General features: G+C 35.4%; 2 protein-coding genes across 2 annotated transcripts in view; one reads left to right on the top strand and one right to left on the bottom strand.

The window, feature by feature from the left end:
• Positions 1 to 9,248: 9,248 nt before the first annotated feature.
• Positions 9,249 to 16,380, bottom strand: LOC136818075 (uncharacterized). Its single transcript, XM_067074437.1, has 6 exons — positions 16,297 to 16,380; positions 14,768 to 15,124; positions 12,792 to 12,935; positions 11,005 to 11,167; positions 9,911 to 10,255; positions 9,249 to 9,520 (listed from the first exon to the last, which is right to left on the bottom strand). The coding sequence occupies exons 2-6, from the start codon at positions 15,101 to 15,103 to the stop codon at positions 9,249 to 9,251; spliced, it is 1,260 nt and encodes a 419-aa protein (XP_066930538.1). The 5' UTR covers positions 15,104 to 15,124; positions 16,297 to 16,380.
• LOC136817704 (gamma-aminobutyric acid type B receptor subunit 2-like) overlaps positions 9,459 to 26,686 on the top strand; it is a 39,420-nt gene continuing 22,192 nt past the window's right edge. Inside the window, exons 1-4 of the mRNA XM_067074030.1 lie at positions 9,459 to 9,548; positions 23,102 to 23,409; positions 23,981 to 24,130; positions 24,885 to 25,067. Of these exons, the coding sequence (XP_066930131.1) occupies positions 23,149 to 23,409; positions 23,981 to 24,130; positions 24,885 to 25,067 (594 nt within the window). The 5' untranslated portion in view covers positions 9,459 to 9,548; positions 23,102 to 23,148. The remainder of the gene's footprint in view (positions 9,549 to 23,101; positions 23,410 to 23,980; positions 24,131 to 24,884; positions 25,068 to 26,686) is intronic.

Genomic DNA, 26,686 nt, shown 5'->3' on the forward strand with positions numbered 1-26,686 from the left:
TCAAATATCATTTCATGATTGTTTGTCAATAGAAAGTCTAAAATATTTCCATCTGAGTGAGTTTCTTTGTGAATGGATTGATTCAGGTTTTAGGTGTATCATTATATTATATATTTGAGTTGTGCAATCGAGATCTCAAGCAAACGTGCCACGCTCTGAAAACTGGGTGAAATATTTCATGTTCTTTTGTTCGAGCTCAAAATGACCTTTTAAAGAGGAGTTACATACTGTCAAAGTTAGGATAGGAGCAGACGTAAGGATGAAAATATTTAACGGGTCTGTTATTCATAAAATTCCAAATTGAATAAATTTTAATTGGAGCAATCTGATTAAATTTTGCCAGTTTAAAGAATAGACCTTTTTTCAAAGAGGCCACCCTGTTGAATAATTATGTAGTCCAACAAGAAAACAATGATACACCCATGCATAATTATTACAATATGCATGAAACAGTAATTATGCATTGCTGTATCATTGTTTGTATGGCTGGACTACATAATTATTAAACAGGTTGTAAAAAGGTCTATATCAGATCCTTCATACCCTCCCCTCAAAAAACACCACGTTCAGTATAGACCTAAGTCTTCATACAAAAATTACGGGAAACCCATATTTGGACGATGCTGGATGCAAGCATTTAAGCTAAAGTCCCGCTAAAGCGCGACAAAAATCAGTTTTTTGAAGTTTGCAAAAAAATGCCACTTAGAAGATCTTTCAAATTCAGTATGCGAATAGAGCAGTAAAAAATACAACTTTTCTATTTTTCCTTTTTTTTTTGCAAAAGTTATAGGAATGAAAATAAAGGTATATTGATAATTAAATACTATCCACTGATGATCGTAAGGCTAGAGCCACTTCACAAACTTTTCGCTTGAGAAAATGATTGACAGATTGAAGTTTTTCACCTTTTTTTGAATGGTGACTATTTTATGATTTTTTTATTTTCTAAGCTGAAAAATATTATTTGACGTCAGAAATTTTGATTGTGACGACAATTTTTTTGAAATATGCAAAAAAGTAAGGGTCAAAAGTGATGTTCCCTCATATAGACAAACAATTTTTTAAGAAGTAGGGAGAGATTGTAATGTTTCAATTTTCCAACAGTTTACTACAAACCATGGGAATTTTGGTCAGCTTTATTGTGTCAAACATGAGACTTACGACTTAGGAGCTTAGGATTTGAGGATCGCAAAGCTTGCGAGTAGTCCGACTAGGCTGAGAATATACCTAATTTTAGACGATCTTTTCTTCGCAAAGGCTTTTCCAGGATGATAAAAATCCATTTCGATACTTGAATGTTGCGACACCGTTGTCTTTTCTTTCTTGTTTTCCCGATCTCATCCTCTCTTCCCTCAACACGGCCTCTCACTGCAGCTAGTGTGGGTTGAACTTGTACATAATTTTCCATTCTCAATTTTTTCAGGGATAATCGATTCGATGAGATATATCCAAATTAATCTATACAAGCCAATCCACCATTATGTTGTCTTTTCTACAGCCATCAAGGTATTATTAATGCCATTTTCAATTCCACTAAAATGAAAATCTGACAAAACAATGCAAATTCATATGTTCATTATATTTCCATTTGATCACAGGCTTTTCGGCAGTACATTTATCGCTGATTCTTTGCCATTTCCCTTCATTTAATTTTTACAGGTCGAGTCCTGTAGCACCTTTTCTCTAAAATAGAGCATTTCTTATTGTAAACTTTCGTAACTTACTCACTTTGTGTCATGCTTCTGTAAACGCCTCTAACACACCAGCCGTGTGGTCTCAGTTTCTTTTTTAAATGGTGACTATTTTATGATTTTTTTATTTTCTAAATTTAAAAATATTATTTGACGTCAGAAATTTGATTGTGACGACAATTTTTTTGAAATATGCAAAAAAGTAAGGGTCAAAAGTGATGTGCCCCCATATAGACGAAGAATTTTTTAAGAAGTAGGGAGAGATTGTAATGTTTCAATTTTTCAACAGTTTACTACAAACCATGGGAATTTTGATCAACTTTATTTTGTCAACCATACACCAGCCAGGGTACATATGGAGGACTTTAAAGGACTCAAAAAATTCCCAAGATTTGCACCTACACCTTAAAAGTCGACGGAATAATGTGTTACCTAGCAATTACCTGGCGACGTAATAAGTCAAATTATGATCCTCTTCATACTGAACTCGCAACTGAACCTAAATTTCGATCACTTTTTGTTCTTGAAAGCTTTCCCAGGGTGATCAAAAACCGTTTCGATACTTGAATCGCAAGGCCGTTGTCTGTTCTTTCTTTCATTCCGATCCCATCCTATCGCCACTCGACACGGCCTCTCACTCGAGCTGGTGTGTTTTGGGTTTGTACATAATATTCCCTTTTAATCGTTTTCAGGTATCATTGAATAAATGATGAGATGTATCCAAAACAATCCGAACAAGCCAAACCACCATTATGTTGCCTTTTCCAGAACCATCAAGGTATTACGACTGCGATTTTCAGTTTTATGGCAATAAAAAGCATGTAGACACGGATTTTATAAAGAAATTGTGAGAGGTTCTAATGTTTCAAACCCTTAAAAAGATACTACGAACCTTGGGAATTTCGTTCAACTTTACTTTGTCAACCATACACCAGCCAGGGTACATATGGATGACTTTAAAGGATTCAAATACTTCCCAAGATTAGCAGCACCTACGATCAATGGCAGACTATTTGGCAAAATAGGAGTTTCCCTCCACATTTTAAAAAAACCACAAGTAGTTTTTAAGCGCCTTAACTTAGGTTTGGGAAGTAGAGTTTTAACTCTGAGTTTTAACATAAGACTTACGACTTAGGAGCTTAGGATTTGAGGATCGTAAAGCTTGTGAATAGTCCGACTGGCTGAGAATATACCTAATTTTGGACGATCTTTTCTTCGCAAAGGCTTTTCCAGGATGATAAAAATCCATTTCGACACTTGAATGTTGCGACACCTTTGACTTTTCTTTCTATTTTTCCCGATCTCATCCTCTCTTCACTCAACACGGCCTCCCACTGCAGCTTGTGTGGGTTGAACTTGTACATAATTTTCCATTCTCAATTTTTTCAGGGACAATCGATTAGATGAGATATATCCAAATTAATCTATACAAGCAAGCCAATCCACCATTATGTTGTCTTTTCTACAGCTATCAAGGTATTATTAATGCCATTTTCAATTCCACTAAAATAAAAATCTGAGAAAACAATGCAAATTCATATATTCATTATATTTCCATTTGATCACAGGCTTTTCGGCAGTACATTTATCGCGGATTCTTTGCGATTTCCCTTCATTTAATTCTTACAAGTCGAGTCCTGTTGCCTCTTTGCTCTAAAAGTGAGCATTTCTTATTAAAAAATATCGTAACCTACTCACTTTGTGTCATGCTTCTTTAAACGCGGCCAACACCAGCCGTGTGGTCTCAGTTTCTTTTTTGAATGCTGACTATTTTATGATTTTTTTCTTTTCTAAGTTGAAAAATATTATTTGACGTCAGAAATTTGATAGTGACGACAATTTTTTTGAAATATGCAAAAATGTAAGGGTCAAAAGTGATGTGCCCCCATATAGACGAAGAATTTTTTAAGAAGTAGGGAGAGATTGTAATGTTTCAATTTTTCAACAGTTTACTACAAACGCTGGGAATTTTGGTCAACTTTATTTTGTCAACCATACACCAGCCAGGGTACATATGGAGGACTTTAAAGGACTCAAAAAATTCCCAAGGTTTGCACCTACACCTTAAAAGTCGACGGAATAATGTGTTACCTAGTAATTACCTGGCGACGTAATAAGTCAAATTATGATCCTCTTCATACTGAACTCTCAACTGCACCTAAATTTCGATCACTTTTTGTTCTTGAAAACTTTTCCAGGGTGATCAAAAACCGTTTCGATACTTGAATATCGAGGCCGTTTTCTTTTCTTTCTTTATTTCCGATCCCATCCTATCGCCACTCGACACGGCCTCTCATTCGAGCTAGTGTGTTTTGGGTTTGTACATAATTCTACCTTTTCATCGATTTCAGGTATCAACGAATAAATGATGAGATGTATCCAAAACAATCCGAACAAGCCAAACCACCATTATGTTGCCTTTTCCAGAACCATCAAGGTATTACGACTGCGATTTTCAGTTTTATGGCAATAAAAAGCATGTAGACACGGATTTTATAAAGAAATTGTGAGAGGTTCTAATGTTTCAAACCCTTAAAAAGATACTACGAACCTTGGGAATTTCGTTCAACTTTACTTTGTCAACCATACATCAGCCAGGGTACATATGGATGACTTTAAAGGATTCTAAAAATTCCCAAGATTAGCAGCACCTACAATCAATGGCAGACTATTTGGCACAATAGGAGTTTCCCTCCGCATTTTAAAAAAACCACAAGTAGTTTTTAAGCGCCTTAACTTAGGTTTGGGAAGTAAAGTTTTATCTCTGAGTTTTAACATAAGACTGAAGACTGAGGATTGTAAAGCTTGCGAATAGTCCGACTAGGCTGAGAATATACCTAATTTTAGACGATCTTTTCTTCGCAAAGGCTTTTCCAGGATGATAAAAATCCATTTCGATACTTGAATGTTGCGACACCTTTGTCTTTTCTTTCTATTTTTTCCGAAGAAGTAGGGAGAGATTGTAATGTTTCAATTTTTCAACAGTTTATTACAAACGCTGGGAATTTTGGTCAACTTTATTTTGTCAACCATACACCAGCCAGGGTACATATGGAGGACTTTAAAGGACTCTAAAAATATCCAAGATTTGCACCTTCACCTTAAAAGTCGACGGAATAATTTTACCTAGTAATTACCTAGCGACCTAATAGTCAAATTATGATCTTCTTCATACTGAACTTTCAATTGCACCTAAATGTCGATCACTTTTTGTTCTTAAAAGCTTTTCCAGGGTTGATAAAAACCATTTCGATACTTGAATCGCAAGGCCGTTGTATTTTCTTTCTTTATTTCCGATCCCATCCTATCGCCACTCGACACGGCTTCTCACTCCAGCTAGTGTGTTTTGGGTTTGTACATAATTTTCCCTTTTCATCTTTTTCAGGTATCATTGAATAAATGATGAGATGTATCCAAAGCAATCTATACAAGCCAATCCACCATTATGCTGTCTTTTCTAGAGCCATCAAGGTATTATTAATGTCATTTTCAGTTCCACTCGAATAAATATCTGACAAAACAATGCATATTCATATTTCCATTTGATCACAGGCTTTTCGGCAGTACATTTATTGCGGATTCTTTGCGATTTCCCTTCATTTAATTCTTACAGGTCGAGTCATGTAACCTTCTCTCTAAAAGAGAGCATTTCTCATTGAAAAATATCGTAACCTACTCACATTGTGTCATGCTTCTTTAAACGCGGCCAATACGAGTCGTGTGATCCGTAGTCTGATTCGCAGACTTCTACAAAACCCCAGGTAGTATAGGTCTGCTTAATAATCTACCAACCGCTTTCCGGTTCGGTTTTTTTTATTTCGATGTATTTTACAGAATTTTGGCGAGTTTATAATTTAATTGACATTGATGTTTGCGCACGCAAAAACGATCGTTTCGAACGTTTTCAATAGAATGTTTACATTTGAAATTCGAATCCAAAACCAGAAAAACGAAACAGAAAAGAAAGATAAAAAACAATATGATGCGTGCATTTTCTACAGTCTGTAAATTTACTTTTCAATTTTGCTTTTATAAAATATCTGGTCTGTAAATTTATCAAAACTTTTACTTCAGCTTTGCGGTCGAAGCTCAAAAATACAAATATAAACAAAAGGTGAAAAAACAACATCCTATCTAAAAACTTGAATCCCATACAAAATCAAGATCGGATCATTTTGATATTAGGGGGCATAAGTTAAGTGACACCGTGAGAGCCAATCATGGTTTGGCCGAAGGGGGGAATTTTGAAATCTAGAGCTCTAAATTGGCTAAAGACACACTCAAAAACCTAAAATAATTCGAATAAAGGCCATTTTATGAAAAAATCACTCTCAAAAATTATCGGGGGAGCTAAGCACTCCCTAGCCCCCTCCCCGGTAGCTACGGCACTGCATTGGCATTTCACCAATACTTTATCGTAGATTATGCCTGATTTTTCTTGATAAAATTTTTTTACTAATTCACTTCTACAGTACCTTTTTCTTTTGAAGATAGTATTTCTAATCAACTAACACATTATATCTTAATCACTTTTTGTCAAATTCCATTTAGATGCTAACACTGCAAACATTTTGATCTAAATCCTTTTTGAAGGTTGACTTTTTTTATCTCTTAGTTTGTTAGTTCAAAATTATTATATCGACCAAAACTTAGTCGGCCTTAATTTTAGTCGGCCTTAATTATCAGCCGGCCCTAATTTTAGTCACCTCGTCAAAATTTAGTCACTAAGGGCCGACTAATAATTATAACCGACTAAAAAATTGGGCCATTTCTAAATTTACTTCAGATGGAAAATATGAGAAAGCTTAAAATACTGGAAAATAAGGAAAGCTTACTTATAAACTTTTAATTCGGCCAAAATTTTTGGTCGGCCTTAATTTTAGTTGGCCCAAATTTTTAGTCGGCCCTAATTTTAGTCACCAAGCCAAAATTCAGTCACTTACTAGTAGGGCCGACTAAGTTTTGGCCGATTAGGTGCTCGAAAAAATGAGGGTCAAAAGTGACATGCCCCCAAAGCCACTAGCTTTTTAAGAAATTGCTACAGAGTGTTTATTTTAAGTTGTCAAAAGGTTACAAACCTGAAGCAGCTCCCTTGAGCATAAATTGAAAAAAACTTGATTTAAATTGTCCGTCAAATATAAAGCAAGCAATATAGTTTTTAAAACTAAAACTTTAAAACGGCGCTGATCGGAGGGCGATGCTTACTAGAGGAAATACGGTGACCAAAAAGCAAACAAGCAAGCAAAAAGGAAATTGAATTCAAAAAGGATTTGATTTTGATAATAGTAATTAGCTGTGCGTTTTAAGAACTATATAAAAAAATTATTATAATTGTTGCTGATTAAGAATTTCATTTTTCATTATAAATATTTTGAAATATTGAATATAGTTAAATGAAAGTGAAAATATATTGTAAAATTTCCTTTGTTTTAATGGGAGACATTTTGATACAAGACTACTAGTCCCATAGATTTATAAAGCCCGAAGGGCTAGATGTCGTGATTTAAGCCATCGCAGGCAAAAGAATTGAATATCGGAAAAAATTATGCTGCTATTGTTTTCGAAAACCCGAGAAGCTTCTGATTAGTCAAGTACTGAAATTCTATTGTAATGGCACCTTAGGATTTCCTACCTAATTAAAACACTTTTCAGCAAAAGTTTGACATCTAGCCCCTTGGCCTTTATGAATCTATGCGCTGGCCCTGACAATTTGATCCTCCCCTGGAAGAAATTTCAAACTGCTTGAATTGATAACTTTAACTATCACAAACTTGACCTTGTCAGTCTAATGCCTCAGAAATGTAATTAATTCGCTCCATCTTTAAAAAGCTTAGAAATTGTGCGTTTGTTGAATAAAAATATCGAGAAAAAAAAATATGAAAAAGTATACAAAATTATTTTGTCATTTTAAAAAATTTCGTTTTTAGGTTATAGTGTAGTGAGACATTTCATTTTTGTTTAGTCACTACATTCTGGCTTGTACTACAATCAGGGTCATAATATATTGGCACTTTTGGCTAATTTACAATTTTTCGAAAATTGAAGTTCGAGCGAGAATGTCAATTTTTAGGCCTTCAAATGAGTCATCGAGTTTTTCGATCTGGAGGGTTTATGGTTTCTAGGCTATATTTCAAGCCCTACTGGACCATTTGTTGAACTTTGGACCTCAACCTAGGTCCAAGTCTTAAGTCTAGCGTTAAAACTAGAGTAAAAAGCTCCTTCGAACCTACTTTAGAGCATTACAACTTCGATTGTGGTTGAAAAACACCGGTTAATTTCCCTTTTGTCAAGTTTCTGTTCCCGTGTCTTTTGAAATTAAAAATACCTGATTTCTGCTCTGCGGTGGGTCTAATTAGGAGAAAACTCCAAAAATGTGCTTTTTTCCTTTTTTCCCGCAATTTTGAAAGGGTTTTCTAAGGTCAAAATCAATTTGTTTGTGAAATAGTTAAACTTTTGAAAGATTCCTTTTAACGAAAAGGTCAAAAACGTGAAAATTTCAGAAACTTTGACTTTTTTTTCAAGTTTAGCTCCTAAAAATTGACAATAAGGCGGTTTGAGCCCGAAAAATACTGAAACTTGAAATCGACCCCCCGAGCAGAATTGGCATTGTTTCAGTCTTCAGACAATCATGGGGTTCTAAATATATTTGGCCTTTTGGCTATTAAATTTTTCGAAATTGAAGTTCGACGCAGAATGGCATTTTTAGCCTCAACTTGAGTTCATGAGTATTCAATCTTGGAGGATTTATTTGTTGCTAGGCTATATTCACGCCCTATGGCCATTTAATTTTGGATCCTCAGATCCTAAGGTCCTAAGGCTAAGTCTAGCGTTAAAACGCAGAGCTAAAACTGACCCGCGATCCTACGGGAGAGCCTTAAAATCGCGTGGGTTTGAAAACACCCCGGTGATTATTCACGTTGTGTCAGGAGTTCGTCCCGATTGTCTTTGAAAATTAAAAAGACCGAGTTCGCTCGCGGGGGGTCCTAAAAATTAGGGAAACTCCAAAAATGTGAAAAAAACCTTTTCCGCCATTTGAGGCTTTTCATAGGTCAAAATCATTTTTTTGTAAAGATTTCACTTTTGAAACGGCCATTTACGACAAGTCAAAAGTGATAAATTTTCAGAAATTTTGACTTTTTCAAGTGCTCCTTAATTTGACAAAAGGGATTGAGCCCGAAACCAATAGCTTGAAATTGAATTCGACCCCGCTGAGAAATTTGGCATTTTCCAGTTTCTCAGACAATCAGGGTCATTATTATTGGCACTTTGGCTATTGAATTTTCTAAATTGAAGTTCGGCGAGATTCAATTTAGGCCTTCAACTTGTTTTCATCGAGTTTTCGATCTGGGAGGGATTTATGGTTTCTATGCATATTTCAAGCCCTACGGACCTTTTGAACTTTGGATCCTCAGATCTAAGTCCCTAGTCTTAAGTCTAGCGTTAAACTCAGGTAAAACTCCCTTCGAACCTACTTAGACACTTACAAATCGATTGTGGTTTGAAAACACCCCGGTGAATTTCCCTTTTGTGTCAAGTATTCTGTCCCTGATTGTAGATTTAATGTAAATTTTTTGGATGGAAAGGTTTCTTGACACTTCGATCTCCATTCTTGCAGGCAACTTCGTCAGGATAATTGCATTGTCCAGAGCGTTCACCGGTCGGTTGGAAAAACAATCCACCTGGGCATGGCATACGGATGGATCGTGAGTTTGTACATGCATAGAAATGGTCACACGTTAATGGATCAGGGATTTCACCGTATCCTTTGAAGTAGCAGAGATTGTTGTGTTTGGATGCTGGTTGACGGATCAGTGGAAGAATACCGGATACTGGTTGAAAGAAGTAAACAAAATACTGGTAAGGAGAGATAGTTATATTCATATTTAGACAAATAAGAATGGCGATACTACCTTAGGGGGTTAATTTCCGCGAGGATTATATTTCGCGAGTTTCGCGAGTTTTTTCGAAAAAAAAACAACTTTAGCAAGTTTTTTTCTAAGAAAGTGTGACCAGTGAAAAATAACAAAATTTAGATTGCTGTGTTATCAATAGTCTTTTAGAAGTGGAAAACGTTGAACTATCTTGGTGGATCTCGTTCTTTCTTTATAGTAGTCAAAGTTTGTACACAAAAAAGGTGATTTGCAGGATAACTGTGGTCTTTTTACAAATGTAATGATCATGAAAAATCAATGAAAGACTAATGATCTTCAATAACTTACAATCAAGTCCAGAGTATGCGCATTCGAAATTGACAGCGTGATCGCAACCCAAGACCTCTGGGTTAAATTTGGTGCCATTTTTGCATGTTTCATAACTTCCAATGTTATTTGAGCAGTAAATAAAAACATCACAAAAAGCTGCAAGTTGGTGGGGTCCATCATCACGGTTCTTGCAGAATCGGTTGAGTTCCTGTTCTGCTTCTGCTTGAGATGGTCTGTTTTCTCCTGGAGCACCTGGTTGTCCCGGCCTTCCTTGTTGTTCTTGGAAAAAATATTGAGCTTCTGGAGTCAAGTAACAGCCTGGCTTACTACATCTCTTTAATGTTGGTGGGAAAGGTTGATTGTCTAGAAGAGAAAGAATATATTCAACTTTGGGCTAAAAGTGTCAAAAAATAAGAACAGCAAAGTCTACTTTCATAAGCTCTTTACAGCATAGCTGCTGGTTTGCAAGCTATAAATAATGCTGGCTGATAAGAATTTTTCAAATTTTTAAGACGTGACCATAGAAAATGTATTGAAAAATGTTTCCTTGGGATAACGGTTGAAATGGTGAAAAGAATAACTATATGCTTCATTCATTATGTTTATTAAAAAAAATTCCAAAGATTGAATAACGGGTCACGTTGTCTGTTACAGATCTTGGAGTATGCAAAAAGATTCAAAGACTTTCATTTTAGAGAAAAAAGCTAAGAAGCTAATAACTTACTAGTCTGAATCGCACACTTATATAGATATACTTCCTATATGCCTTATCGGCCAAAACTTAATAAACGTCGGCCTTAATTATTAGTCGGCCCTAATTTTAGTCACCTCGTCAAAATTTAGTCACTAAAGGCCGACTAATAAGTAAAACCAACTAAAAATTTGGGCCATTTCTAAATTTACAAGTAGATGGAAAATAGGAGAAAGCTTAAAATACTGGAAAATAGAGGGGGCTTAATTATAAACATTTAATTTGGCCCTAATTTTCATTCCGCCCTAATTATAGTCACCAAGCCAAAATTTAGTCACTTAGGGCCGACTAAGTTTTGGCCGATAAGGTATATATAAGAAACCTTTTTCGCTAGAGGATGAGCAGAAGCCTAATAACTTACATGAGTCAGCGTTTAAGTCGAAGAAGTAATTCCCAGAATGAGAAAATGGATATTCATTTGAGATTTCTTCAAACTCTCGGGGGTCATTCAATGGAAATTCGTCGTTAAATGAACGTTCTTGTTTAAATTGTGGACGAGGTGGGAATTCGATGCCAATACCAATCTATTGATAAATTAATTACGAATTTTTTTAACACTTTGAGTAGTCGGGTAGACCGATTTTTATGTCCAAATTGATGGTAATTTTTCGGACCCCTGCTCCACCTCCTACAACCTAATGAATTATCCATCAAAAATACAATGGAGAAAATGAGAATCGCTTTTACTTAAATTTAAGTCCACAGAGATCACAAAACCTTTCCACATAAGTTTTCAACTCGCCATATGATGCTTAAACTAAAAGATTTTGATGTCATTAGCCAAAATTAAAATTGAATGCTTTTTCGTCAGCATTTATCAAATTTCGTTCCTAAAATTTCGATCCATAGTAGCGTCCCTGGTAAATATTTTTTTTGGACTAGTTATTGCGATGATTTATTTACCTCAAGAAGTCACGAATGTATTGGATCGCATTGAGTAAAATTTCACTTCCCGGGCTTAGATTCCACTGCCACTCTTTTAGCGGAAAAAGACCGGAACCTGGCTACCCAGCTGGCACATATACCGTTGTTTCCATGTTTACACGCTTTTTATTTATAAGAATCGTGTAAATCCATTTCATCATGAATATTCTTAACTGTTTTAAGAAAATTATTCTAAAATATTCTTACAGCATTCTTAAGTTGGGATCCTAATTCAAACTAGATTTAATTACTAGATTTAGTACATACGTCTCAAACATAAAATGGCATTTTTGTGAAAGGAGTGAGCCTTACTTGAAGGTAATTGACAATTTATAATTGAAAATACTCTAAAGTTGGCATTCTTAGCTTGAGTAGCAAACTTACATGATGGTGATATTCTTAGCATATTCTTAATTTTTTGGCCATTTTCATCATGGACATTCTTATAAAGTGTATTCTTATTAAAAAGAAAAGCGTGCATCTAATGTTCACAACGTCTATATAACGTTAGATGAACGTTGAAACAACGTTGTGTGCCAGCTGGGTAGTTGAAAAAAATGAGCTTTGGAGTTAACCAGTTTCCTACCTTTTCCCGCACCTCTAGAAAAACCTGTTTTTTACTTCAGCTAACCATCCCCGAAAAAGACAACAGTAAAATCCTGAAACAATTAGTTGAATCTTAGTTCTGGAGGGTGGAATCTCAACTAAACGACGGTAAGTTTTTAGCCGAATTGACATAAACTCGCATAAACTAAGTATGAAGTACTAAACAAGTAAATCTGAAGGAACACCTGATACTAGGAAAAAATTGAATGATGCCTTTAAGTTTTTTCTGGATGATTTCCGCTTTTTCCAGATACCTTATCGGGGAAAACTTCGTCGGGGAAAAGTGACGAAATTTTGGACAAGTGACGAATATTTTTCCCGACGAAAATTTTCCCCGGCCTTAATGCGTTTACCAACTACCAGCAAGTGACGAATTTTTCCCCGACGAAAATTTTCCCCGACGAAGTTTTCCCCGATAAGGTACTACTGAGGTTATGTATGCGTATTCTTCGGCACTAGATCCTGGTTAACTGGGGACGACGGTAAACAAGCACTGTCCTCCATTTTGCGGGTTAGAACTGCGGTTTATTCCAAATAGCTTCAGTCACTCTATCGTCCTCAAAAGTGCAAACACAAACTCGCTACTGTATAAACCTGCGAATGAAATCTTTGATTTACCTCAGCTCTTCCACATGGTGTATCTTGACTTCTGTCCAGAAAATTAACATTACCATTCGCGCCAAGGGTGTCATAAATGAATTTAGCGTATAATTGTCCATTGGTCAACTTAATCAAAGCCACTTGGAAAAGGTGACGTTTTCTCTAAAATAAAAAAAAAAAGATTTGATAAAAGGGTATCACGTGGGAAAAGTAAGCCTAAGAGTTAGGTAAGCGTAGGAAGAAAATTTGTCGGCAGAAGGGAGCTGAAAGCTGTTAATCAGCACTCTCTCGCCAACTTTTTCTCGTTCTCCTATTTAAAAAAACATCCCCACCCTTATCTTCCCGCCCTCTGAAATGATTAATTGACAGGCTAGTTTGCTAGTTTGATAAAAAGATCGGTCCTGTGCTGTACGCATAAATCTGTGTTCGGCACATTCGAGATTTCAATTCTGAAACGGAATTGCTAAGCTATATATCTGCTCTTGTTTTAATTTCCCTATCTATTATTAACGAGCGATTTTCTAGACATTGGATAGCTCAATTCATAATGCCCTTAATTAACAGTAGATTTTACAGAGAATGTTATTGCTCCAAATCAAATTACCTTGTCCCAGGCTTTATTAACGATACTGATACACGCCAGAGAATACCCTGGTGTAGGATGGTAAGTTCCCCCTCAAAAAAAACTTCTCAAAACAATACGTCATAAAGATTTATGACGGTGCAAAGTTACACTACAATGCAACAGCTCAATCGCATTTTAGAACAGGAGAATGGGACATTCATCCCACTGGTTTTCTCCTCAAATGGTGGCTTGAGCAAAGAGACCAAACGATTTTACGCTCGTTTACACTTATTTTTGTGTAACGAGAAAAAATTCATTTAGTTTGATTCGGTCAGCTGTGGCTCCAGGGGAATAAGGCGGGTTCGCGGAGGTCGAAATCCTTGCAACGTTACAAATCATTTTCAGAAGCTCGTTTTGGGCTCAAACAAAGCGTTTAACTAATTAGAATAAGATTCAGTCTAGGCAGATGTTTTTTCATTTTGAAATTTTGCGTAATTCGCAAAAATCCTCAATTTTGCGCTATTTTGATGACGTCATAAAATTGAAATTCCAATAACTTTTGATAGAATCATCAAAATAATTTCAAACTTTCACCAAAGATGCATTTCAATGCAAATTTTCAAAAGATTTCAAAAAATTTTCAAAATCTTGATGACGTCAGCATTTTTTAAGGATTTTAGTTTTTTGGCTAAAAAGTGATGACGTCATCAAAATTTATTAAAATCTTTTTCTAATCCTAAAAACATTAATAATATGCATCTTTGGTCAAAATTTGAAATTATTTTGATAATTCTATCAAAAGTTATTGGGATTTCAATTTTTATGACGTCATCAAAATAGCGCAAAATTGAGTTTTTTTGCGAATTACGCAAAATTTCAAAATGAAAAAACATCTGCCTAGACTGAATCCTATTCTACTTAGTCATACGCTTCGTTTGAGCCCAAAAGGAGCTTCTGAAAATGATTTGTAACGTTGCAAGCATTTTGACCCCGCCTTAATCCCCTGGAGGGTGTGTTTGAGAGTTTCGAGGTCCTGGAGGCACCAGAGACACTCTACTTTCAATAACACGACAGCTGATGCTGAAATCACAAATTTGTTTTGTAACGTCTAATTTTGTTTTTATTGTTGTTGGACGTGTATTTGAGCATCTTTTTGGTTTGTCCTTTTTGGCGTTTTTCAGGATTTTTTTTGTTTTAATTCACAGGTCTTGGTCTTTCCCATTTTCTCATTTTTGGGGTAATTTATGTATTTTATTCAAAACTAATATATTCAGTTATGCGTTGAAAAATGACTTCTAATACTATTTATATGCAACAACTCCAAAAAAGAGAAGTAATCTTACGCGTTCAAAAAGCCATTGTCTGCTGGATATTATCTAGAGTTATCAATAAAAATAGAAAAAGCTGATAAACGAGGTTGACTACTTACCAATAAGGTTTTGGTATTGATGGTGTTATACATGTTATTCCAAGTAAACACATTAATTTCATCGATGCTTGAAACTGACATTGTGCGCCCCTTGATTGGACTGCGAACGTCTTTTGCCCAAAAGTCTACAGCACCATTACCGAATGCAACATTAAACTCATCGACAATTCTTTTCAAAACATCAGAACGTAATTGCCGCCTGTCATTGTTATGTTTAAATGCGTGTACGGTACCTCGATCATATTCTAACCAATATGGTGCAATGACGTTGGCAGCAAGTGTTTTCACATTTGTCGGGCATCTAGTTAATGCATTATCGGATTCTTCGTCCATCATGATAATCCCATTGTAATTGACCTTAGAAAAGAAAAAGAAATCTTATTAAAATGTTTGTTGTTTCTTTCCTGTGGCTCATCCAAATATTTAAGTTTTAATAATAGAAATAAGGCAATATTATTTGTTCGAATTACAGAGGGATTGGATTTTGAAAGTATATTAAGAGAGCCTCTCCCTGACCGGGACTGAGTATGAAATAGCAGAAGTTCGAATTAGCGTGAGTTTACTGTACTCAGAGCATAGGCGGTTTTAGCCCCTGTCGAACTGATCAGGGGAAGATATTTGTAATTGTAATTTCATTGTTTTTTAACGAGCGTTACACTCCTTTGCGTGTTTCCGACGTACTTGCTCCATTGTTTTAAATGCTCTATAGTGCTCGGTAAACACCTACTTAAGCCATGCCATCACGAAGAGAAAATAATGTTCATTTTTAACTAAATTTAAGAGCACAAGATTTAAAGGGGGCTTTGTACTTTTACGTGACGAGAATGACCCTTTTTTAGTACGGTATTACGGGATTTGACGAAAAAAGAGACGGGAAAACAGTATTTTAAAATCAAACATTGACGGTAATTAGCCTTATTTTTGTCGCTATTCCGGTATTTTAACCTCTACAAACCCGTGTTACGGTGTTATCATTTTTTTCAATTTTTGGGATTCCGGGTTTCAGCAAAAAATTTGACGAGAAAACGATATTTCGAACCTCTACCCTTCCTGTTAAAGACCGTGTCTTTGTATTGAGATGCCCTGATGAGCGTCGAGAGAAATTTTGAATGAGCGTTTCAGCGTTGTCATTTGCTTTCTTAATTAACATTACCGGGTGAGCAAATAAAACCGCATATCTAGACATTGGAACCTAAGATAGGTGTTTCAGTTTTTTCAGTCTACCTAACCCCAATTATTTTAAAGGAAATGACATACATTTTGTGTATTTCTATGTTTTGTGTTGAATATAAAATACACACAAGTACACACCAACGTTGCTCTTAATCAATTAAAATTGCAGGGTGTTCAGTAAAATAAGGCTAAAAATCCAGGGTGTCCAAAAATAGTAAAAAAAATCAAAAGGGGTTCTGAAAAGTCGGGAAAAATCCAGGGGGTCACCTTTCCCCGAAAGACCTCCTCAACATAGGGGGTACAATTATTTTTTCTGGAAGGAATAGCCATTGTATTAATTGTATTTTAGTACTTACAATTACAAACTGCTCGAGTCTGGCTCCAAAATACGAACAGTTGTTATTTCTGATAGGATATCGAAAAGTTCTTCCTGGACGCGTAAGAAGCGGTGGGCCGAAATCACCTAACTGAGTTGTCAATAGTCGGTCTACAGCTTGAACAGCCAGTACTGAAGCAAAAACCAGTATTAAGATCCTCAACATCTTTCAAATTGTATCAATTCCAACGTTCGAATGGTCGATTTGAAAATGATGGAAAAATAGTTAAGAAAGTGGCATTTTATACATTTAGAGTTACATTGTCGGAGTCATTCTAGAGTTTTTACTAAAGTACACTCCCATCGAATCCTTTAAGTTGTTGTTAAGTACAGAGAGCCAATTAGGAAACTTCTACAAAAAAATTCAAGCCGACATTGTTATAAGCTGGTTATGTAATCGGGCTTAGGATTTTGTTGAACTATTTTAGGTAGATTGAAACAGTGTTTTAATCTTTCCGGAAATCTATATAAGCAACTGTTTCAATGGCGGATCTAGGCGAATGTTTTCTTTCTTTTATTTAATTTACAGTTTTCATTATTTGATGTGTTAGGACCGTCAAATTTAGACGGATATTTTTGGAAACCACGTCCGTTTTTAGGTTCCTTTTTGTTCAGTGATCTGATTTACAGACTAATCCTTTTAATACGCCTTTTCGAGCGTATTCGCGCGGTCAGGTGCGTGCCACTTAATTATTTAATTATCCCCCCTAAACTCGATCAAGCCCTTTTTTGACACATTTTTCTATTGTCTATTGGTGCGAAAAAAGGACTGGACTGCTACGGTCGAAAAGGTGTATAGCTTGTTTGTTTTTTCTACCAAAGCTGCAGTGATTTATTCGGAGGGGGACCCAAGCATAATACTCGCTATGTTTATACATGCATTTCTATTTCTATTTGGTTGAGTCGCAGGAGGCTTTGAAGCCCATTTTCGCAACTATAGACGCTTTCAATTAGCGCCCAGTCAGCACCTTGAACTGACTACCCAATTCCCCTCACATGACATGAGTTGACCCGGGTGAAGGTTCATTCACTTTCCAAGTGAACCGCTGCGAGTGGGAATCGAACCTCAGTCGCCTGTGCAGCAACCAAGGTCAATAACCACGCCTTGCAATATCAATAAGTTCAATACTGACAGCTATGTCTGGCAATAATGTCGCTATTTAAATGCAGGCAACTAAATTTGCCAAGTTTTACTCTGTGAGAAATGCATTTTTTCCTGTTTCCTTTCGCTGCCTTGACCCCCATAATATAAAAGTTTCGCAAGTTCTCATAATCCTGTAAAACATGGATTTACCTATGTTTTGGTTAGTGGCTGTTCTAGAATAAGAGGCTGTTTTGTTGATCGGGATTATATTTTCGTCTGGTCGAATATTAAAGATATATCCTGGCCTTTTTGATCAGCGGTTAGTTAAACCGGGAATTATTTGTTCGCATGTGTTAGTCTAAGAGACGGACGTGCTGTATGCAATCCACACCCTACCAACAGTTAATACCTTCAAGTAACAGATTCAAATTATACAATAACTTGAACTACATATCTCTTTTAATCTGCAACAGATGATCTTAGTTTAAGCGCATGACAAAAAGAAATTATTTGGAACGAACGCAGTATTTTCAACTACTGTATAGCTGTATCCTAAAAGTAATTCTTTCCTCAAAAAGCAATCAGTGTGTTATCCTTAGATGAATAGCTCAGCCCAAGGTGATCTCTTGGCGGCGGTGTGTATTTCCATGAACATATAAACGACTGGACGTCGATCTTTTATTGTGTCTGTTAAGGGAGCTTCGTTGCCGCCTGTATTTCAAAATTGGTATGAAAAATCCGACAATATTCCGTTACAATTTTATTCCTTTGAATTACTTAGGTAAAAGAATTGATAAGGCTTGAACCACTTGAACATTACTTCATTAGTAATTCATAAAAGAATTATTCTAGATTTTTGTGCAAGTGTGCTGAAATGCAGAATTTAAACTGCGTGTATATTAATCTAAATAAGTTTGCGTTTCTCTATGCGTCTATCTTATCGTTTATTATGCGTCTATATTTTTGAATCACTTGTCACTCCAATAATTTGTTTTAAGACTTGAAAAAAAAAAGTATGCCAAAGTTGAGAGCCTATGTCATGAGAACATCATAATTTGAATCCCATACTATCTAAAATCATTCCATACTTTTCAGTCAAAATTTAGAAATGTTAGTCGGACTTTTCACAAGCTAACGATGATTCTGTCTCTGTTATTTTTGTTATGATATAGATAAAAGACTTGACAAAGGTAGGACAACAGAGACTTTTGTCGAAGTTTTGACGTTGTTAGCAAGGTATTCTCAAGAAATAAGTAATTACGGACAAAAGGTTGTAGATTTTTCAAAAATGTATGAAAAATTTCAAAATAAACTCTGAAAACCCATTTTTTTACCAGGGCTAATGTTGTTTTTATTGGATTCGCAGAGTTTGGGTGATAATTCCAGATGCCAAATCCACCTGACATTGAAGGAAATGAATTTTTACAAAGTCTTCAGGCTATTTTTTTGTCTGAGATTGAAGATTGAAGGTTCAACTTCATCTTTTTCGAGAAGACTTCTAATTTGACCATACTTGAGATGGTTTAATCAATTATAAACAACTTTTCAGAGCTCTCAGATGCACCCACCACCTGTGTGGCTGAAGTTCACCTTTTTTCAGTCATTTTTAGAGATGAAAGTCTAAAAATCGCACGGATCGGAAGCAAAAAGTGTAGGTCTTTTCTGTCAAATAACCACTTGTGGTTCATTTGGGGAATTTCCCAAGAGTCAAAAAGGCTTTTCTTGGCACTATTGAGGAATTTTTGAAAAGTTTACAGACCTTTTGTCCATGATTGTATATCATCAAAATTTATTGTTTCATTTTATGTTTTTAACGAGGCGTCAGCGAAGCTAGCAGTTTTTTTTACAAAAGTATAAATGAGATGGATGTCCAGTCGTTTATATGTTCATGGCATTTCTCATTCTTATTAGATATAACTTTTAGAAATTTCTAGCGCCTTTGATATTTTTTCTACGAAACTGTAGCAATCAACTCGAAATTAGCCAGACCACCCTGGATCTTTTATTTTCCAGACCACCCTGGACGACACACCTCCTCAACATAAGGGGTTACAGACGCTACTTCTGGAATTTCTAAAATTTCTCGAAGCCTTCGGATATTATTCTTAAACTTTTCGGTATTACTTAAAACTGTTTTTAAAACGTTCCCATGTTCACCATTTAGTGTTCTAGAGATTGAAAAGCCTTTTATTGTTCTAAACTTATTTTGGTATTTTTTCAATCGGCTTAGACTTATGTTTTTATAAAGTTTGTTCTTATAAAAAACGTTTATTGAGATCAATATGTTTTCTAAGAATCTTCTAGAAAAACCCTCAGGATTTCGACCTGTTCCACCTCTTCCTTATCCTTTTATTACATTACTTCGGCAAAGCTTAACAGTACATCATGACTGTTTGACCAAGACTGTTTTAGATTATCATCGCTTTATTTAAATTGAAATCTTTTTTCCTGTTTTGAATGAAGCGAAGCAACAAAACAATTTATTCAAAACAAAAGCAGATTTAGTTGCTATATCTATATACAGTCGACGCTCTTTGATTCGATTTTCAAAAGGAATAGATTTTTTTTTCGAACAAGGGAGCGTGTGGAATATTAGAGCGTCGTTTCTTGTTGAAGATGACTTTCACAATATTATCGAATAACGGAGTATATCGAATAGTAGAGCGTCGAATTAGAGAGCGTCAACTGTATTTTTTAGTGTTGATACTACATCCAATTTGTTAATATAATGATTATCTACCTGAGTTCACTGTGGGTAATTACTGAACAATTATGCTTACTAACCAACTGTCTGGGCAACTACTTCCTTGTGCTTGCAACATTATATTACGAAAAGATTTTCTTTTGAGCATTCTTAAGGGAAATTCAACTGACATAATTCAAGATATTCATGACGTAATGTTTTCTACGGAAAGACCCCGGTTTTAGTCAGTAGTGGCAAATTTAAACTAGACAAAAGTTGTATAAAATTTGCCACTACTGGCAAGAACCGGGGTTTTTCCGTAGAAAACATTACGTCATGAATATCATGAATATTCCAATACCATTAAAATTTCCCCGGCATAAGAGCTTGAGACCAAAATGCTAAAGAGAACACGTTTTTATAAGCGTACTTAAGTGACTCGGTTGTTCAGCCTCATTGTTCTTTTGAGCCTCAAAAAAAGGGGTAAATCGAGAGGATTTAGCATAGCTATTTTGCAATCTGGGACTTTTATACTAAGATAATGCTTAAGCTTTTCAAAGATTTGAGCCTGGTTAAGTTTGTCAGCGTTGTACCCATGAATAGGAACTTGTAGTCCATAATAGTATAGTAATAATAATCTAATAATAGCATAATAATCTTCCAACCTGTTGGAAGCAACCTTCATTAAAACAAATTTTTGTGTTTAAATTGTAAGGGCTTTATTACCCATAGAATGGGGTTCTTTTATGAAACTGTACATCACTTATTACAAAAATGAATTTTGGATTTCCCCGCTTTTTAAACATTACTCTGAAGATGTTTTCTTATACAGGGTGTCCCTAATAAAAGTATCGAGTTTGAACATGCGATTGAGTAGAAAGTTTTAAGTGTGTATTCACAAAATTGTATTTTAAGCTCTCCCTCTTTTTTTTTTGTAATTACGATTAATTTATACGTTGTAACTACCTTTTGTAATGAGCCTATGTGATGGAGAACCTTCTTATATTTTAGCGATAACACACACAAACTTTTTTACTCAATCGCATGTTCAAACTCGATACTTTTATTAGGGACACCCTGTAGAAGAATAAAGTTTAACCACTGGGTCATTATCTCTACAATAAATAGAATTCGTATCCTCATTTAATACTTCCGCTTACTCAGTCATTAAAAAGGTAATTACTTCCATACAACAATCAGCCCCCGTCTTTGAATGACGGGATCAATTCAAATGTCACTCCTTTCAATGATGTACCAGGGGGTATTGTTTGATTAAAATTTGTGTTTTTATTACTCGAGGGGAATGAAGATCTATAAACGAACTTATATTGTCAATATTTCTTCATGGTATAATTTTAGCTTTTTCGTGTGTTTGTTTTTCAATGAAAATTACTGTAAGTTAATTCACGCACACGGCGTCAGTGTCAAGGTTTCCAAAACATTTGTTTATAATTGTTTTTAGTCCTATTTTAGGCGTACAAACTTTTGCAAGCAGAAACTTTTGCGAAATTTAGGACATTTACTTTCGTGAATTTGAGGAAAAAGTGTTTTTTGCGAGCATAAAATTTCGCGAATCGTTGTATAAGAATGAGGATTTTTGAACGAAAATTGGCTAAGTGACAAATGCTCCTTGCATCCGATAGTTGTTCTTTTATAGATTTTCAAAGTTTTTAAGAACTTTTCGCAAGAATAGACTTTCGCGAGTTATCCTATTAAGAATTTTCAAAGACATTAACTTTCGCGAAAAAGGCCAAACATTCGCGAAATTCGAAAATATTTCTGCTCGCGAAAGTTGTACGCCCAAAGTAGTCCTACTCTCAAGTCGCTAAAAAGTAATCACTCATTGGTCTTCTATTATTCTTTCACTGATTAATTACGTGATTTTAGTTCTCAAGATACCTTGTCTTAAAACAGACCCGAATTCTGATTTCGAGTGACCTTTTGATACCCATGATTGTTTTTATGTCATTATTTTATTTCTGATTACGGCTTATAATAACGAGTTTATAATTTAATTGGTACCAAATGAATTTTGTTTTCTATGCCGTTTTTTTGGAAATTCCATTAGTTTTGCAAATTATTAAGATTTTGAATTTAGACTTGATATTTTACTAAGATGAGAATTCATTGTAACAATGTCTTTTTATCGAACTTTGAAGGATCGAACAGTTAAGGTTGTATATGTAATACCAAGGTTGCTCGACTCCAAAACACAGTATTCATGATATGCACCATTGCAATGTCTTTCTCTGACCCAACAACTGATTGGTTGTAAGTGACGTACTGACTGACTTTTCGTCACTTACAGCCAATCAGCTGTTGGGTCTGTGATGTAATGTCAGAAGACATTGCAATGGTGCATATCATGAATTTTAACGTAATCTAGGTACTTGTGACTATAAAAGTAAGAAATATGTATGACTGAGGTATTTTCTTTTTCTCTAGAATTCTGCATCTGATTTGGACCTTAAGGCTAACCAGCCTTAGTCAGATACCATCCTGAACCGAAGCCATTTCACGCCATTTCACGGTCGAAATGGATCATGTGTAACCAGGAATGCTAACGAATTCCCGTTGGCTAAACGCAAAAACATTCAATAATTTAGGCCAAATGAATGTCGTTATGAAAGCACGGTGGTCCTTTTGACTCATCATTCCTTTCGACCCTGGAATGGCCTATTAAATAATATTTTACATAAATAGATTCGTATACGTTTCTTTCTTTATAAAAGGACATCCAAAATTTTTGAAACCTTAGGATGTTCGTAACTTTTTTGAGCTTTAAGCCTAAAAATATTTTTAACATGTTCTTAATTTGACCATTTTGTGAATACTTTTGACCATTTTCCTAAGAAATATAGGGTGTTTTTGAGTCCACAAAGCTATGAAATGTTCTTAACGTGTTCTTAACATTTTGGCTATCGAATGTTCTTACATAGTTTGTTCTTATAAAAAAACGTGTATATGTCGATCAAAACGTGTATCATTCTACCAATCCAATATATTTCGTCTTTTAAGGTCACGGCAAAATTGAAGACGTAATAGAAACCGAATGAAATAAAACGATGAGCAATATCCACGTAGCATGTTATATCATCCTCTTGGTAACACTAACTTTCTCTCCGCCATGTTGCTATGGTAACAACCCAGCAGTGGCTGTTGACAACCGAACCATATTAAACATCGCATTTTTTACACCTGAATCATTCCGTGACATATATTGTTTGCATTCAGCTGTTGAGTTAGCTGTTAGTTATGTCAATAATAATGATTCCATTTTGCCGAATCACAAAATTGTTATCAGTCGATATCCTCTTCAAGTCGATGTGAGTACGAATTATGTACCCTTTAAAGTTTTTCTTTTTAACTAAGAGTGATATCGTTTGCTTACTCATCACTTTTAATTCACAAGCTTTCTCACATTACATTGACACGGATGTGGAGCAAGATTGGTCAGAAACAGGAAAAGAAAAACATTTCTTTTGCTATATCAGCATAATATGACAAGAGACAGACACTGTCCTGATATGAGACATGTGTCTGATATGAAACGGGAAGACTTATGTAAAAATAAAACCTTTAAAAATCGGAAATCTGTCTGCAATGATATTTCCACTTTTCTTTTTAAATATTTTCCCGCTGTTTTACCCCTAAAAAGCGAAAAATAACTATAGTGTATAGATAACATATTTTGCAGTTCTTTGAAGGGCTTCAATTTTTTATCTAAAATAAAGAAAAATTTGAAAACAGATTTGAGCGAGGCTTCTTCACTTTTGGGTTAGGTAATTGTCCTTGATGATTTCTTTCCAACGGCTTTTAACTTTTTATATAGTGTAAATCGATGCCGAGAAAGGGTAGAGATGAATTGATTTTCAAATTTCTTTCATGTTTTTACAGGTTACGCGAAACTTAGCTGGGAACCTGGCGCACCGTTTCTTTCAGATGATGGGTGATAACAAAGGAACAATTCAAGGGATGATTGGACCAGCACAATCGAAAACTTTTCTCGCATTACAACAATTTAATACCAAATACCTGATCCCTAATGTAAATATCTTTTCACACATTTCATGAAATCATGAAAAACAACCAAAATTTTTGAAGCCTAAGGATGTTCTTAACTTTTTGAGTTTTAAAACATTTTTAGAAAAATGTTCTTAACATATTCTTATTTTCACCATTTTGTGAGCCTTTTTGTCCATTTTCCTAAGAAATTAGCTATTTTAGAGTCCATGAAACCTTAAAATGTTCTTAACTTGTTCTTACCATGTTGGCCATCGAAGCCTTATGTTCTTATATAGTTTGTTCTTATAAAAACACCTGTATGCCTAGGTGGTACTGATCTGGACGACCGACGGGGACATGCCGTTGGTGCCCGGAAAATGGACCCAGTCAGACACCAATTTTAAGCAAAGATTGGACCCTGGGAGACATAAATTAACTGAGATACGGATTCTAACAGACATAAAGTGCATCTTCGACTATATTTCTCGATATATCGAAAACGCATTAATCCAAAGTCTTTCCGTCGGCTTCTCTTGTTAGACTTAGACCCGATAAACTGGTCTCTTTAAAGTGGGGGCGTACGGTTTTTCGGAATTGCGGAAATCGACCCTTTTTTATTTGGAACTTCGGAAATCAGGCAAAATTCTTTCGGTATTTGGGAATTCTGAATTTGTTTCGGTATCGAAAATCCATGAATTTTTTTTTTTTGATTTTTTTTCACGGAATAGCACATTATTTTGTTTCAATTCTCATGGGTTGGTAGAAGTAGAAAAGTTCTATCTCTTATCTCATATAGATTGGATATGCAGCATTGACAGACCAAGAGACATCATTCTCAAAAGACTACGACGTTCGTGTCAATCCAAAGATCAACTCCTTTTTGGACGCCACTCTTCATTTGTTTAAGAGAGCTGGATGGAAGAAATGTGGGATTCTGTATACACAAGGAGATGATTCAAACAGTAGGACCAACAGTAAGGTAAGATTCCATAAAAGCGACCGTAGTGCAGTGGTAGAGCATCCGGCTAGGGTTTGCAAGATTGTGGGTTCAACCCCCAGCCGGGTCATACCAAAGATTCCCAAAATGGTATTTGATGCCTCTCTGCTTGATGCTCAGCAGTTAAGAGAAGGATCAAGGGTAAGTGGAGCAATCCAGGGAGAAAGAGTAGCGCCCTCCCCTACCTTCGGGTGGATAGGTATCGAAAGAGGAGCCTTCGGGTCGCCTCCAACTGCGGTCGCAGACTTACTACTAGAAATTCAATGTATCTGTTTCTTCTTACATTTCTCAGTAATTGTGATACGACTTTGATCTGTTGACCCCTTGACAACAAATAGGACAAAGGGACACCAGTAACACGTGACATTTCCATATAATTGATAATACACATCAGTTTCTCTAACAAACGCAAAGGGAGGATTGCATCCTTCATGCAATAAACTGCTAAACGTCTTCGTGTCTGACTGTTCCCATTCTATAAAGTTGAATTGACACATAATTAAGTCTCTTTATGGCGAACTTACAGTTGAATCTCTCTAATTCGATCTTTGAGGGCCCAAAAGATCTTTTCAAATTAGAGAAAGATTCGAATTACAGACATACCCTACTTCCCATCTGAGGGGTTCGAATTACAGAGAGTTGACTGTAGTTAAGACCTTGGATTTTCGAAAATGAGGACTGATTTCTATAATGCGGAAGAAATTTCTTTGGGAAACTGAGCTCCATCAAATCAGAAGAATGTAAAGAAATGGAAAAACAGCTTCTTCAGAACAATAGACAAACGGCTCGTCATATACCAGGTCCTTTGCCCTTAAGGGAGTTTGTTTCGAGCTAATGGATTTCTTTTGTTGTTGTTTTAAAAAAGTTGTATAATTAGCGTGGTATGACGAAATTCTTTTGTTTCAGGTCAAATTATGCGTAAACTTTAGGGGCTTATATTTTGGGGAGACCTCTTTTATACCAAAAGATACCTATATTTTCTTGCTCAGAATTTTCTAGCGATTCTAATGATATAACGGCATCATGACCGCATTATTAGATTAAAAGCTAAAGTGCACGAAAATAAGAAATCAATTCAGTCAAATCTGAATTTTTATCAATTTTTTTAGAAATAATTTGGTATCATTGTGATGAGAATTTTTCAGACTACAAGTTAGTGTAAAATTTGTTAATGGATACTGAAAGTTTAAAAAGTAATAGATCAAAAACGAAAAACATAAAACTAAAGTCTGTCCAGATATAATTGGCAGTGGAAACAAGAATGCCTGTAACTTTTGATAGTCAAATATAATTATGGAATTTTTTTTTGTTTGTTTCAGAGAATCAAAAGCGCTATATTTGAATGTATTTTTGGTTGAAAAATTTGCGATTTTTAGCGGTTAAGGTGGTAGTTAACTGAGAAATGGAAAAAGTCATTTTTTTACTTTTTTTGTAATAACTTTTGAAATATTTAAGACATGTCAATGAAACTTTCCACAATGGTAGTAAAACTATTAACAATGAAAAATATGAAAAAAAAATTCTAAAAATAGCACAGACGGGGGTGATACTGACTAGGGGGTTACGTACTATAATTTTCTCCATACAGGTTTTTAAAGACT

The sequence above is a fragment of the Clytia hemisphaerica genome, unplaced genomic scaffold, assembly GCF_902728285.1.
Source record: "Clytia hemisphaerica strain Z4C2 unplaced genomic scaffold, Clytia hemisphaerica genome assembly, whole genome shotgun sequence".
Classification (NCBI taxonomy): Eukaryota; Metazoa; Cnidaria; class Hydrozoa; order Leptothecata; family Clytiidae; genus Clytia; species Clytia hemisphaerica.